The sequence below is a fragment of the Hippocampus zosterae genome, chromosome 12, assembly GCF_025434085.1.
Source record: "Hippocampus zosterae strain Florida chromosome 12, ASM2543408v3, whole genome shotgun sequence".
Classification (NCBI taxonomy): Eukaryota; Metazoa; Chordata; class Actinopteri; order Syngnathiformes; family Syngnathidae; genus Hippocampus; species Hippocampus zosterae.
In genome coordinates, this window is record NC_067462.1 from 558,611 (window position 1) to 572,708 (window position 14,098).

The window sequence follows — 14,098 nt, forward strand, 5'->3', positions numbered from 1 at the left end:
GACCCAATGCGCTCCACACTTCACCCCACAGGCTCAATAACAACGATTCAACATTCTGAAACAAATCTTATTTAATACACAAGTGTCTTACTTTACATTGAAAACGATTCCCAAATATTGGAATGCCATGAAAACATTTGGTCCTATGGGTTTGTCAAACTATGTGGGTTTTTTTCCCTAATGCACGAGAACGCATCAAACTTGAGACGAACGTCACCGGAAAAACATCCGTATCTTGTTGAGTGGACGAAATAAAGTGCAACAAATAAAAGCCACTTAGAAATGAAACTCGGAAGCCAGAAGGTAAGCGTTTCTTAGTAAATGTAAAAAAAAGGTGACGCACTTATACGTTGATCTGCTGGTTATCTATGCTCTCGGTAAACTCTTGGCTTTTATTCTGAAACTCGTTGAACGGAAAGAGAAGCGCGTGGTCACTAAACTTGATACCGGCGACATCCGGATGTCCGGTAAACCCTTCATTCTTCGCAGCTTCCCGGGCGACGTTTTCACTTTTTGAGTTTGAAACACCTCAGCAGCGTTAAACCTCCAACTTCGGTAAACATGCCTACACATTCGGTGAATTGGTGTCAAAAGTCTCGCCGGTGAATTACAAGAACACTTCCTTTCCCTCCGGAGCCGCGAAGCTAATACGTCAGCTCAATTAGGCGCTTTGCTGTTCGCCCACTTTATGGACTCTTGTTCATTTTAAAGGCAACACAGTAGCCCCCAAATACGTTTAGCGAGCTGGAGTTTCTTCCTTTTTCTTGTCGCTTAGTCGCCGGGAAATCGGCTTTCAGTACGTTCTAATATTCCACATTGAAAACTGCTTTGTGAGAAAGTTCACCGGTGTCATCAAAGGCAAATAAAGTGTGGCCTCTCTCCGAGCTCGGTGTGCCTGCTGCCGCATTGCCATAGGAGGAGGATGGTCCGCACTCACTCCCATCTGCTCTTTGTGTCTAGCTCCAGCGTGCGCGATGGCCGGACAGGGGACGCGGGCTCCGAGAACACCCGTCGGCGCCCTTGGAGCGCCGCCGCTGTTGCTGCTGCTCCTCCTCCTCTGCGCCGCCCTGTCGCCGGACTCGGTGGGGGCGGCGGGCCGGGACTACTACGAGCTGCTGGGGGTGGGCAGGGACGCCACCACCCGCCAGATCCGCCAAGCCTTCAAGAAACTGGCTCTCACCATTCACCCCGACAAGAATCCCGTGAGATACACGCACCCCCGTTCACTAACCCCCGAAGCGACTAGTCGGGTCGCTTCGGCGCCGGCGCGATGAGGGGGCTCGCTCGAAAACATCCGGCTCTCCGAAATGTCGGCAGGGAGACGCGAGCAGCCACGAGAAGTTCCTACAGGTCAACCGAGCCTACGAGGTCCTGAAGGACGAGGACCTGCGCAAGAAGTACGACAAGTACGGCGAGAAGGGGCTGGACCAGGCCGGAGGGGGCCGCTACGAGAGCTGGAACTACTACCGTTACGACTTTGGTGAGTCTCCGTCGGCTCGCCCGACACACTCCAAACGATCCTCCTCACGTGTGAAATCTTTTGGTCAGGCATCTACGACGACGACTCGGAGATCATCACGCTGGACACCGGAGACTTTGGTAAGAGAGAAGCCCGACGGCACGGGCGCAAACTATTCCCGTGGCTACGGAGGGTCGCGCGGAAAAAACAAAGACTCATCAGAAATAATGAGCGTGAGGCATCGCCGCGGTTGACTCTTCAGACTTGCGTTTGATGATTGCGCCGTTTGTGCGCGGCTTTCAGAGGCGGCGGTGAATTCCGGAGAGATCTGGTTCATCAACTTTTACTCCCCGCGGTGTTCACACTGTCACCAGCTCGCTCCCACGGTAACGCCGATAGCCGACACGCTAGCGCGCACGCGTACGCAACCCGAAAAGTCATGTTTTGTGCGCGTCAGTGGCGGGAGTTTGCCAGGGAGATGGATGGCATCATCCGCATCGGCGCGGTCAACTGCGGCGACAACCACCACTTGTGTCGGCGCAAAGGCATCAACAGCTACCCCAGCCTCTACATCTTCTCAGCCGGACAGGTCGGCGCCGCCGCGCTCGCTTTTCCGTCCTCCTTTTGCCCTCACGGGGCATCTTTGGCGTCGTCCGTCAGAAAGCCGAGAAGTTCCACGGCGAGCGCGCCAAAGACCATCTGGTGACCTTCAGCATGCGCTTCGTCAAGACGGGCGTCACGCAGCTGCGGCAAGGTGAGCGAGCCGCCCGAGGCGGCGCGGGCCCCGCCGTCGAGCCGTCGTTTTGACGGCGGCGCTCCGCTGTCGTTGCTAGGCGACGTGTTCAAAGAGATGGAGGGCGCCTTTGCGCGAGGCCTGGGCTGGCTCATCACCTTCTGCGCTGACACGGGAGGTAAGCGGCGTCCGCCCACGCGCGCTGCGCTGACCGTTACTTGAGTGTTACTGACGAGAGGCGCCTCCGCCAGATTGTTTGGAGCGCAGGACCCGACAGAAGCTGGCGTCCATGCTGGTGAGGATTTGCGATCCCTTGGGACGAGCCGAATGCCATTGTCGATGCCCATATGACAAATGCCGAAAACCGCTCGTGCGTGTTTGCGTAGGACGGCCTGGTGAGGGTCGGATGGATGGACTGCAGCGCGCAGCCGCAGCTCTGCCAGAGTTTCCAGGTGAAACGCAGCGCACACACACCCTTGAACCCCCCCCCCCCCCCCCCACCCCCTCTATTGAGCAGCCCGAATGAAAACACTTGTTTGCCGCCGGCAGGTCACCGGCGGAGCGACCGCTCTGTTCCCGCCGGGAAGCGCGGCGGATCGGGAAGGCGACGTGCTGGTAAGCGTGACCTTAGCGAGCGCGTTAGCACGAGCGCACGTGCGACTGACGCGTCTTTTGCGCTGGCAGTGGTTGAGCTCTCTGGACAGCAGGGAGATCTACGCTCGGGTCCTGCGGCACCTGCCCGACTTGGAGCTGCTCACGGCCGACAACTTCCACGTAAATACCGACGCCTTTGGACGCTCGGCAAATTGAAGCCGCTCGGGATGCTCCCAGACCACTTTAAACCGATACAAGTACATACTTGGGCGGGGGTGGGCAAACTACGGCCCGCGGGCCGGAGATCGGGGCGCACTTAAGGTTTGATTCCATTCATTTAGTTCGGTTCGGGTAACAAAGTACGAAAGATTCAGGAGACGCCTGGAGTCGGAAAGACTCACATCTACGAGACTTTGAAAAACAAGGAAGCGATTCTTACTCGGTCCGATTCTGGCAATTTCCACGCTCGCGGTGAATTGCTTGCGGCTCGACTAAATGAACATTTCCTAGAATGTTTTGATTGTTATGTTCAAAACGTTCCGCAAACTGGACCGCTAATAAGAGTCGGAGAGCGGTCAAATGTGTAGAGCGTGAACAACAGGGGGCTCGGTACACATCCTTGAGGATGTGATGGTGGAGGAGAATGTTGCATTATTCCTGGCATACAAAGACATTGTGCTATCTTCTTTATTTTCTATTTCTAACTTTTGGCCCGGCCCTCCACAATATTTTCTGCTTCCGCCCCTGTACTCGGGAGTAGTCGCCGGTACTGAGTACCAAGAAATTTCAGTGCGGGGAGCGCTCCGTTGGCTCGATAGGCATCGAGCGTCGGTGGTCCGCAGTCCCGCTCGACGTGACAAAGCGACTTGCTGTCCCCAGCTGAAGTTGGCCCGCCATCGCTGGTTGATCTCGTTCACGTTCGGAGAGCGCGGCCCAGGCGCGGACGAGTACAAGAAACTGCGGGCCTTCCTGCGCGATGACCACATCCAGGTGGCGCTCCACCTTTGTCTTTGCCACGTCGTCAGCCGGCGAGTGTGACGCGTGACGCGTTGGCTGCCTTTGTTTTCAGGTGGGCCGGCTGGACTGCCTTGTGGACTCTCAGCTGTGTCGGTCCATGTACGTCCACAAAGCCTGCGTGGCCGTCTTCAAAGGCCTGGGAGTCCACGACTTTGAGATCCATCACGGTCAGTGGGCGTGACCGAGCCAAACGCCAATCTGCCACGTAAAGGCTGGAATTGCAGCATTTGGGGCGATTGGAAGAGATTTGGAAGAGTCGGTTTCTCCGCCGTTCCTTTCACGCCGGTCACGCTCCTCCCCCGCAGGCAAGGACGCCATCTACAACATCGTGGCTTTCGCCCGGGACAGCGTGCGGGCTCACGTCACCACTCTGAGGCCCGACAACTTCCCCTCCGACCGGAAGGAGCCCTGGCTGGTGGACTTCTTTGCCCCCGTGAGTCTTCGTGGAACGGCGGGCGAGCGGGAAAAAAGTAAAAAATGCAGTGGCGCAATTGGATGAAACGTTGCCCGCTAGGAGACCATTGCGATCGAATCCGGCCCGTCATCTAGTTTTTGGTCTTGGTGCTCGAGCGCCAAAGTAACGGGAAAGCATATGTCCGTGCGACGGGGGCAATGGAGGATTTGTCCAACGCTCTGTGCTTGTGCCCTTGTTGCGGCGGCGCGCCAGTGGTGCCCGCCGTGTCGAGCTCTGCTTCCCGAGTTGAGGAAAGCGTCCATCCGGCTGGCGGGACGCGTCAGGTTCGGCACCTTGGACTGCACCGTCCACCTGGACCTCTGCTCCACGGTGAGAAATGCAACAATTCAAGTCCAATGACCAACAATGGCAATTGTGCGCCTTTGACGTTTTGGTATTTCTTTGGATGGATGGTCGACGTGGCCTTCGCGGTGGCCAGTACAACATCGAAGCGTACCCCACCACCGTCATCTTCAACGGCTCCTCCGTTCACGAGTACGAAGGACAACAGTCGGCCGACGGCATCCTGGAGTTTGTGCAGGTGCGACCCCCCCCGTCCCTTCCCGTCCGTCTCCAGATGTCGCTCATGCTCGCCCGCGTGCCCGCAGGACCTGGTCAACCCGTCCGTGGTGGTTCTGGACCCCTCCAGTTTTGCGGAGAAAGTGACAGGCGAGCGCCACGCCGCCTCATCCGTCGTCTCGTCGGCTTCGCGGCGTCCTGGCCTCACTCGTGCTTGTCTTTCAGGTTTGGGCCAAGGTGAAATGTGGGCCATCGATTTTTACGCACCCTGGTGCGGCCCGTGTCAGGCTCTGCTGCCCGAATGGAGGCGCATGGCGCGGGTAACGCACACTTTTCCTGCACGCACATGCAGACATGCTGCGGAAAAACACACATACGTATAAACACCATCCCGTGGTACACACACAAGTACTTGGAAACCCGCGCTCCGGCACATATGCACTTGGACTTTGCAGTGTTGCTTGACATTGTGTGTCGTGTGCGCGCAGATGTTGTCGGGCCAGGTTCTGGTGGGTTCGGTGGACTGCCAGCGCTTCCAGTCCTTTTGCCAAGGCCAAAACGTGCGCTCCTACCCCGAAATCCGCCTGTACTCGGCCGGCGGCAGGACGGGCTACCGCCACACGTAATGCGCTTCGGTCGCACACGCCTCGCTCGCTGGCGCCGGCGCCGCGTGACGTTGTCGTGTTTTTGCGTAGGACTTACAACGGCTGGCAAAGAGACGCGCACACGCTGCGAACGTGGGCGCTCAGGTAGGCTCGCGTCCAAATGATTCCTTTGGAATCCTTTTGTCATCTCAAACTTGTTTTTTTATTTTTATTTGCCCGATCAACTCCATGAATTTCAACGTTGATGTCTGTTGACGCGCAGCGCGTTGCCCCGAGCGTCGCTGGATCTGACGCCGAGCTCCTTCCGCTCTCTGCTGCTGGAGGGTCACGACCCCTGGGTGGTGGACTTCTATGCCCCGTGGTGCGGACCCTGCCAGCGCTTTGCCCCCGACTTTGAGGTTTTGGCTCGGGTGAGACTGGCATCTTCCTCTTTATCCGCTGCCCCGGCCCCCATATAAATGCGGCCGCGCTCTCGTCGCCGATGTGATCTTCAGGTCCTTAAGGGGGAAGTCCGGGCCGGTAAGATTGACTGCCAGGCTCACGGTCAGACCTGCCAATCGGCCGGAATCGCCACCTACCCCACGGTACGCCTCTACGAAGCCGACCGGAATGGCAACAGGGTGAGGACACGCCCGCCGCACGCACACACGCGCACAAAGGCGGCCACGCAAATGAACCGCGGGATATGTGTCGACAGCGCCCAAACGGCGGCGAGAACATCGACAGCCGAGATGCAAACGTGATTGCGGACGTCATCAGACAGAGACTACGGCGCTCGTCGGGACGCTTGCGCGACAGGAAGGTGGGTTACTCGACGCGAGCGCTTGGAAACAGCCGAGTGCTGTGCATGGAGTAAAAAAAAGCACGCCGAGTCAAAAGCCGGAGAAAGCAAAAAGGAGTTTTGGAGATGGGCGGGGAGGGGGCTCGCCGGCCGAGCGTTCGTTCCAAAGACCGGGACCGGCAACGGAAAAGACGGCGTCCAAAGTCGGGTGCGTTGCGGTCACCCGGCCGAGACGTGACGACAACCGCCGCGAGGACGCGCTCCACAGTGAATGCAAGCCGCACTTTGGAACCTATTAAGACACGGCAACCTTTTCTCCGACAAGTATTTGGTGGCATCCGCTTGAAATCATGTCACAACTGATTGGGGGTGTCAAAACACTCCCAAATGTGAGTGTGACTCGGATTTTGTCCCCTCAGGATGAACTCTGACGAATGGGATCGGGTGGAGCCACAAACACTACCGAGGCACAAGAAGACACACTGGACTCTTGGCATCAGCAACTTCTCTGCCTTCTTATCTCTTCATTTTGCTTTTTCTTTTTTTTTTTAAACATGGACGTCTCTGTGGTTGGTATTTACTCTGTGAGATAAAACTAGTAGGAGACACTGTTACACACACACATACACACACAAATCCTGAATGTACACAAATAAAAGCAAAATATTCCTAAATAGTCGTGTCGTCATCTGGGCTCAGTCATGATGTCACCGAGCAGTGACAAAAGCGTCCAAACATGTCGGGGAAGTCAACTTGTTTTGATTCGTATGTTTTTTTTCTTTGTTTTCCATCATCGCTTTGAAGTCCTAAACGCGTGTGAGCAGCAGGTGTCGCTGCCGCTGTGAAAAGACTCGAATCGACACGCGTGAAACCGTGGGAGCAACCTGACCGCTACGTTTGGCCACAGCTTTTTCCATTGATTTATTTCAACTGCCTTTGTGCTTGCGTCCTCGCCCTGTGACTGTGACAAGGTGGGTAAAGGAAGTCGAACTATAAATGCCGTCCGTAAATCCCGAAGCAGAAGGGGAGGTTTTGAGGCGTTACGTGTGGCTAAGCGCAGCCTTTTGGTCCACATCCTCCGAGGGACGAATCGAGCCACTTTGCACCTCTGTTTAGAAGGGAAGACGCCATTTTGATCAAAGGCGATTTGCCGTCAACTAGCCAAGAAGGCTCCGGTTGCCTTGATTCGACTTTTCAAAGTCGGCTCCCGGTTGTTGACTTGGCGAACGACAACCTGAAGCTCGGTTCACGTTGTCTGCTGCCGTTTAAAAAAAAACAAAAAAACAACCCAAGTCGTCGTGCCACTTCGAAAACTCCACGTGACTGTTACGCTAGCTCTCGATAAGTGCCCAAACACGACGTTGTGGAACCGGATGTCCACCATGAAGAAATTTGTTGGGGGGGGGGGTTCGTGGTTAATTGTGCTTCGGGCAATATCCTGCTTGAGTGCCTCGATAGAAGCTTGCGAGCAGCAGGGACGGCCCGGGCCTTCTTCTCGGGTGCCAGGCGGCTTTTGTGTGTGTGTGTTGATGTGAAATGGACACGCGGACGAGCAGGAGCACGATGAGGAGGCGGCACGGCTGGAACTCCCCAGAGAAAAAAAACTTCTCTTCCATTGCGAGGCCAAAACGCAGCTGAGAAAACAGTGGAAAGTGAAGGAGGTAGGAACCGTTGGACTTGGGCCCATACACACACGCACGCACACACACAATGTGTGTTTGAAATGTGTTGGGTTCAACTCAAACTTTTTGTTTGTCTTTACTGGTAGTGGGCTTATGCTTTTGGGTGAGTCTTCCACTTTCCGCCCACACACAAAAGAGAATGTTTTTTTTTTCTCAGTTCTTCTTGGCCATCTGTTTAACATTTCGGGTTTAAATTGGGATCTCCAACGAGCTCCCTTGGAACTGTGTCTGTAGCGCGCTGTGTCAAAACAAAACGGCACACGGCTATCTTTTCACGCTTTCGTGGGTCAATACTCACGATAGAGGAAATGTCATGTTTTAGAGAAACAAAGTAGAGTTTAAAAACCAGCTTTTTTATTATTTTTAGTCGTTTTCGGTTCTTCCAAAGGAACCCCGTCGTCACATGCCATACCGAATCAAATCGAGAGCAGCGCAATGAAAAAAGTGAAAAGTCGGCTATTGTTGTTGGCTGATATCGTTGATGTTGCGAGGATGAGCGTGGACCGAATGCACTCGTTGAACGTGCTCTGCCTTTTGGCCCTTTTCTTTGCTTCTCAGCACGAGGACAACAAGTCATGGACGGACGGACGGGAGTGAAAAGGCGCAGAAATTCCCTTTATGGCGGGAAAACGGACAAAATGGAAGGCCAGATCCCTGGTGAGAAGCCTCTCGCGCGCACAAACACACACACACACGCGAGCAAACCTTAGCAGACAGCACACACAAGTATACTTTCTCTCACACACACACACACACACACCGAATGTGCAAAAGATAAGGAAGTACATTGTGCTACCTGTGATAGTGCAATTATACACAGCACACGCACACGCACGCGCACGCCCGCTCGGTCCCATCTCAGTGGCGACTCCTGCGATGAGCTGCTCGGGCTTTTCCCTGCAGGATCTGATCCCAACGCTGCACACAGAAAAGACGTCGATGGCCGGATGTGGATGAAACGCTTCGCTGCGCTTTGAGCTCTTTGAAAATATCTCCTGACCTTGACTTTGCGTCCCATCTTGTCCTTCCACTTCTGCGCGATGGAGCCGTCGATCAGCAGCAACCTGCGACGTAGGTCGGGGTCAGCCGCTCGCCGGCGCCCGGCTAAAGGCGCCGCCGCCGCCGCCGCGCGCCTACCTGGACGTCTCCTCGTTCTCGTATCCCATGATGAGGTACTCGTCTCCGGCGGTGACGGGCGGACATTGGCACGAGGACGAGTAGTGAAGGGTCTGCGTCTCTCTGGGGATGTGCACCAGCGAAGACTTGAGGACCTCGCGAACCTCCACCACCGCCGTGGGCTCCATGCCCCGCGTGCGCACCTCGCGCACGCGGGCACGAATCACTGCGCGAATAACCAATAACCCAACACACGCGCAGGTTAAAAGACGCCTTCCACAGCCAAAGGGTGGAAGAAAACTGTCCAGGCGGCCATATTGCCACATGTACTCTGCACAAAATCAAACGAAAGCGCGTGCGATCACATCCCAAAGCCTTGCGCTTGGTTCTAGGTGCGGCCTTTCCGCACCCGATGACGGCCTTCCGATGCGTCGACCGTTCCTAACCGCTCTCGGTCAAAATGGCGTCTCGTCAAAATCCACTCACCGTAATTGTAGTTGTTCTTCAGGTAGGTCTTCAAGCCCATCTTGACGCTCTTACATTTGCAGCGATCTACAAGCGCGCCAAGAGACACGGAGAGCGTGCGTTAGCGGCGGCGGCGCTCAGTGGCGCTCGGTGGCTGGGCCTTCCGCGAGCGCCGCTTTACCGACGACGTCTCCTCTGCAGTGAAGGTTGCCTGCGTCCAAGGGGAAGTCCGGACTGGACTCTGTCAATCAAAGGAGAAATCCGTTTTGCGGGCTGCCCGGCTGGCAAAATGAGCCTTTTGGGCTTTTTGGGGGGGGATGACCTGGGTTGCAGCGAGCCGGGTCCTGGGAGGACGGATCTGCAAAGACACCAAAGGGAGGGGGGCACGGCTCAATGGGACTCATTATTTGATACTTTATTTCCATTTGGAGTTTCAGCAATGAAATGTGAATGTTACCTTGCGTGGAAAAAAAAAAAAAAAGATTTTGGGGCCAGGTCAAAATTTCAATCTTTGTTTTTCACATTTTAACTGAGAAAAAAAATTATTATTATTTTTTTTTTTGCAGGGTGGTGGAAGGTGGTTTTTAAATTTTGGGGGTTTGGGTGAAAATGGAATTCTTTATCCTAGACATTGTTTCAAATATTGTTGATGGATTTGAAGCTGCGTCTCTTTCCTCATGTGTTTTGCGCAGGGGTGTCGTACCGGCGGCGTCGGCCTTGACGATGGCCTCGGGCGAGATGCAGACGCCGCGGTCGTAGAGGGGCAGCTCGCCGCACTGGAGGCTGTCGGGCCAGCTGTGGTTGTAGCGCCTCATGACGGGCTCGCATCCGCGCCGGGCGCGCTCGCACACCGCCTTGCACGGCTTGATGGGCTCGTGCTGGAAGTCGATGGTGCAGATGGGCGCGTACATGGCGCACAGGAAGAACAGCAGGTCCACGCTGCAGCCCGTCCCTGCGGGAGGTAACCGCCACACACGTTGCCCGCGCCGTCCCAAACGCTCGTGTGGCCATCGAAAGGCCTTTCTCACAATTGGCTTTGTCATTTGAGATGTCACCAAGGTTAAAAAGCAATGCGCCCGAGTCACCGTTTTGCTTGCTCTGCTTTTTGCTTTGAAACGGCTGTTTTTGGGGGAAAGCAACACAGATTACCCGAACAAAGAAAGTCAAAAGAGACTTTTTGTAGGGGCAAAAGAGCAAGAGGCTTGGCTTTGAAATGGCAAAAACAAAAAGCAAAGTGGCCGCAAGTGGACATCTGGCCGCCAACAAAACGCTCTGGAAATGGTCCTAAATGCCAGCGGGTAATACACGGTGTGGGGGTGGGACTGTGACCCTGGAAGCGAAGCCCTTGAAAATGTTTCCCCAAACCAAAGTCCAAGTCAACCAGAGTAAAGAGTCCAAGATGTTTGCGCAGAGCAGGAATGTGGCCAACGTGCCGGCCAGCAACTGAGCTAATCGCGCGCACAAAAGCGGCCAAGCGTGTGATAGCGTCTGACGCAACGTTGAATGCTTTGGTCGCACGTATCGCCGATCTGACGCCGCGTGACTGGGCTGAGAGATGTGTCGGCAGGACAAAAAGGAGGAATGGTAAAAAAACAAACTGCTCTCTTGGGCTCGCTTGCTGTTTTCACCCCACCGTGAGGCGCTCGAAAGCCAACCTTCCAGCCCAAACCGCCGGAGCACCCGGAGAAAAGCCACCCTGGCACGGTGAGAACATGCAAACTCCACGCAGGGAGGCCGCAGATGGAATTGAACCCACTACCTCTGCACTGTGAGGTTAACTGGACCACTGGATCACTGGGCTGCCCCCCCCAAAAAAAACCTTGCCCAAAAGCCACCAATCAAGTAATGCCAGTAACTCGCTGTTCTGATAAGATAAGATATCCTTGAGTTGTCCCACACTGGGGAAATTTCCAGTCGACAGCAGCAGGATTGGGGCTAGGAAGAAGAAAAATGATGGGGACAAGCACAAAGGCACAGTTGCACATGCGCTCTTCGTGTTCACGTCATGTGAGTGAATCCGATCAAGCTGTTGTCGATGAAGCGTTCCAGGCTTCTCCTGGAGCTAAAAACAAAGGCCAAGCGCTCAAGTGGCGTGCCAGGCCTCCAACGTCATGGAAAGGGCGTTGGGGCGCCGTCGGGAGACCTGTGCTCACCCTTGCCTCGGATGGTCGAAATGAGAAAAGACGACGACGAGGAAGCCCCCACCCCAAAACAAAGACCAGACGACAGAATAATCGAGAAAACCGCAGGACTGAAAAGGATCCGCGCAAGATGCCGAGAGCAAGCCTGAGACCCCGCGAGTGTGTAGATGCAGAGTGTCAAGAGAACAGACATGCCCACCAGGAAGAGTCAACAAAGGCTCAGATAACCTGGGGGGCAGGGGGGGGGGGATTAGATTGGGGCTTACACCCCCCAAAGGCGTTGCTTGTTTTGGCTGCCAACTCTCCCTCGCCCAAATGTTCTTTAGAGTTTGAAAGCTTGGACTCTGGCCAGGATCCATCATGGCCGCAGGTCCATGCCGCCGAGGGAAACGCGGCCCCCGTCTTTGTGGTTGTCCTGTTTTGGGGGCCGTATTGTCATCTGTTTTGCCTCGGGTGTCCTTTGGGCATCCCGTGAAAAGGGCTGCAGCAGTTTTGCTTTGTTGCTCTTCGACTTGAACGCGGATGCGTCCGAACGACGAGGTCCGTCGGACCAAAACCGAGAGCTGACCAAAACAAAAAATGAAGACGCCGAGGAAGACTTGACGAAATGAAAGCGTGGAGGGAAACCAAAGCGGCAATTTTAGATGACACGCAAGTCAAATGACGACCAAGAAAGAAGCAAGGAAGGTGGCAAGGAAGGTGGCAAGGAGGAGTGAAATGCAGATGAAGAAAATGAGGAGGAAGGAAAGGCACTCATTTTGGGCGCACACGGTGGAACTGGACACGCCACTCTCAAAATGGACTTTTTCCTCTCTTTTTTTTGGCAACGCTCACTGACTCGGTTTTTTTTTTTTCTCGATTGGCAGTGCCGCTCGGGACCACCAGGTGTCACCGATAGCTCATTGCGGCACACCTGGAAGCACGTCCTAGCAAATGTCCCCGCAAGCTTCCCGGAACTTGTTTGGCCTTCCAAAAAAAGCGATGGAAAGGCCGAGGCAAACAACGGCCGTGACGACTTTGAAAGCGGCGGAGGAGCGTGCGGCGCGGCGCGAAACGGCGCGGCGTACTGACCGAGCAGTCCCTCGAACTGTTCGATGGCCAGCACGGCGTTGTCCTGCGTGCTGTGGTGCAGATGGTTGGGCATCTTGGTCATGTTCCAGGGCATGGAGCGGCACAGCGGGATGCGCACGGGCTCGCAGGCCGCCGCCGCCGCCCGGGGCGGAGCCAGCGCGCAGCAGGCGGCCAGCGCCGCCACCAAGGCTCCCCACTGCCTCATTGCCGGATCGCCGCGACTCGGGACTGGCCGCTGGCTTCTGCCGGAGTTTGTCGGGAGCGGCCGCTGTGCTCGGCGATCCGCTGCCTGTCCTTCTGACTGCGAGGCGGCCGGCGAGGGGAGGAGAGGGCCAGGGGAGGGGCGCGCTTCTTGCTCTCCTCCCTCCCCCTTGCACACTTTCTCTTCTGTACAACTCACCCCCCCACACACACACACGTTCCTTCCCTTCCCTTTCCTGCCAACTGTCACCTCTGCTGAGGCTCGGCTCAGGCCTTCCTCCCGGCAGGTCCCCCACGCCCCCACCCCTCCTCGCTTTTGGCCACCTCCGAGACTCTCAACTGCCAGGCGCTCTTCTTCCTTCCCCCGTCCAACTTTCCTCGGCCTCACCTTATTTCTCTCGCCACCTTGGCGCTGGCCGCATCAAGTCCTCCGCCCCCTTCGTCCTCCGACCAAGTGGGATGACGCTGCAAAGTGGAAAGTGGCGGTGGGGGTGATAGCAGTAATGCTTGTCAGATGTTGCAGCGCGAGCTCCTCGTGTTTGACTTGACCGGCTGCCAGCGCGCACGCACGCAGGCACGGCGGCTTTTCTGACTCATGTGTCAACACGCAGAAGGGAGCCCGTCAGCACTTTTTCCTCCTGCGATCCTCCCTTCATCCCGCCATGCCTCACGAGGGCTTTAGCGCATTTCTGTTCTCCTCCCCGAAAGTCATCGCTCCCGTGAAGCGCATCGAGTAGACGACGAGCATGCTGAGCACGCGCGTGCCAAAAGTCCCCTTTGAAGGCCAAAAGAGAAGGGGAAAAAAACGCCTTGCCGTCCTTTTCCCCCGCACTGAAAAGTTCTCGGAAAGGAGCGCGATCCTTTCCAACATCAATAGAAGGCCAGCTGCGCTCGCACGCATGTTGGCGCACACGTGCGCCACATGGCCGTGCGGCCAGGCCCGCCTTTGCGGGAGTGGCTGGCGTCCTCTGGTGGTCACTCGCCGTCCCCGCGGGCCTCCCGTGACCGCGCCTTGAATCCAGTTGTCATTTGTCGCTCGTCATTCTCATTCCATCATATTAAGACGAGTGCGCCGATTCGATTCAGCCGCATCACCTTTGAGGCAAATGAAATGAAATGCATTTCATTTCAGCACCCGCCCAGCCACCCCCCCATGGCCTTTCTCTTCCTCATCATCATCAGGATGTCAAAAATCTCAACGGAAAAACCATGTTGGTTCAAAAACAGCAATCCGATGGGGAGGGGGGGGGGGGATGCTCT

The 14,098-nt window shown here is 55.7% G+C and overlaps 2 protein-coding genes across 2 annotated transcripts; one reads left to right on the forward strand and one right to left on the reverse strand.

Annotated features, from left to right (window-relative positions):
* The first annotated feature begins 407 nt into the window (after positions 1-407).
* dnajc10 (DnaJ (Hsp40) homolog, subfamily C, member 10) lies at positions 408-6,838 on the forward strand. Its single transcript, XM_052082007.1, has 25 exons — positions 408-555; positions 961-1,202; positions 1,318-1,480; positions 1,549-1,599; positions 1,763-1,845; positions 1,917-2,048; positions 2,120-2,213; positions 2,293-2,370; positions 2,444-2,487; positions 2,579-2,644; positions 2,742-2,807; positions 2,877-2,966; positions 3,666-3,776; positions 3,856-3,970; positions 4,109-4,236; positions 4,471-4,587; positions 4,697-4,798; positions 4,866-4,926; positions 5,002-5,096; positions 5,265-5,398; positions 5,472-5,525; positions 5,644-5,791; positions 5,876-6,001; positions 6,079-6,183; positions 6,582-6,838. Exons 2-25 carry the CDS (start codon positions 975-977, stop codon positions 6,591-6,593), a joined length of 2,403 nt encoding a protein of 800 aa, XP_051937967.1. The 5' UTR covers positions 408-555; positions 961-974; the 3' UTR covers positions 6,594-6,838.
* Positions 6,839-8,181: 1,343 nt separating this feature from the next.
* On the reverse strand, positions 8,182-13,018 carry frzb (frizzled related protein). The gene is made up of 8 exons (XM_052082046.1): positions 12,638-13,018; positions 10,129-10,377; positions 9,748-9,783; positions 9,607-9,666; positions 9,447-9,512; positions 8,982-9,186; positions 8,845-8,908; positions 8,182-8,762 (listed from the first exon to the last, which is right to left on the reverse strand). Exons 1-8 carry the CDS (start codon positions 12,840-12,842, stop codon positions 8,703-8,705), a joined length of 945 nt encoding a protein of 314 aa, XP_051938006.1. The 5' UTR covers positions 12,843-13,018; the 3' UTR covers positions 8,182-8,702.
* Positions 13,019-14,098: the final 1,080 nt, after the last annotated feature.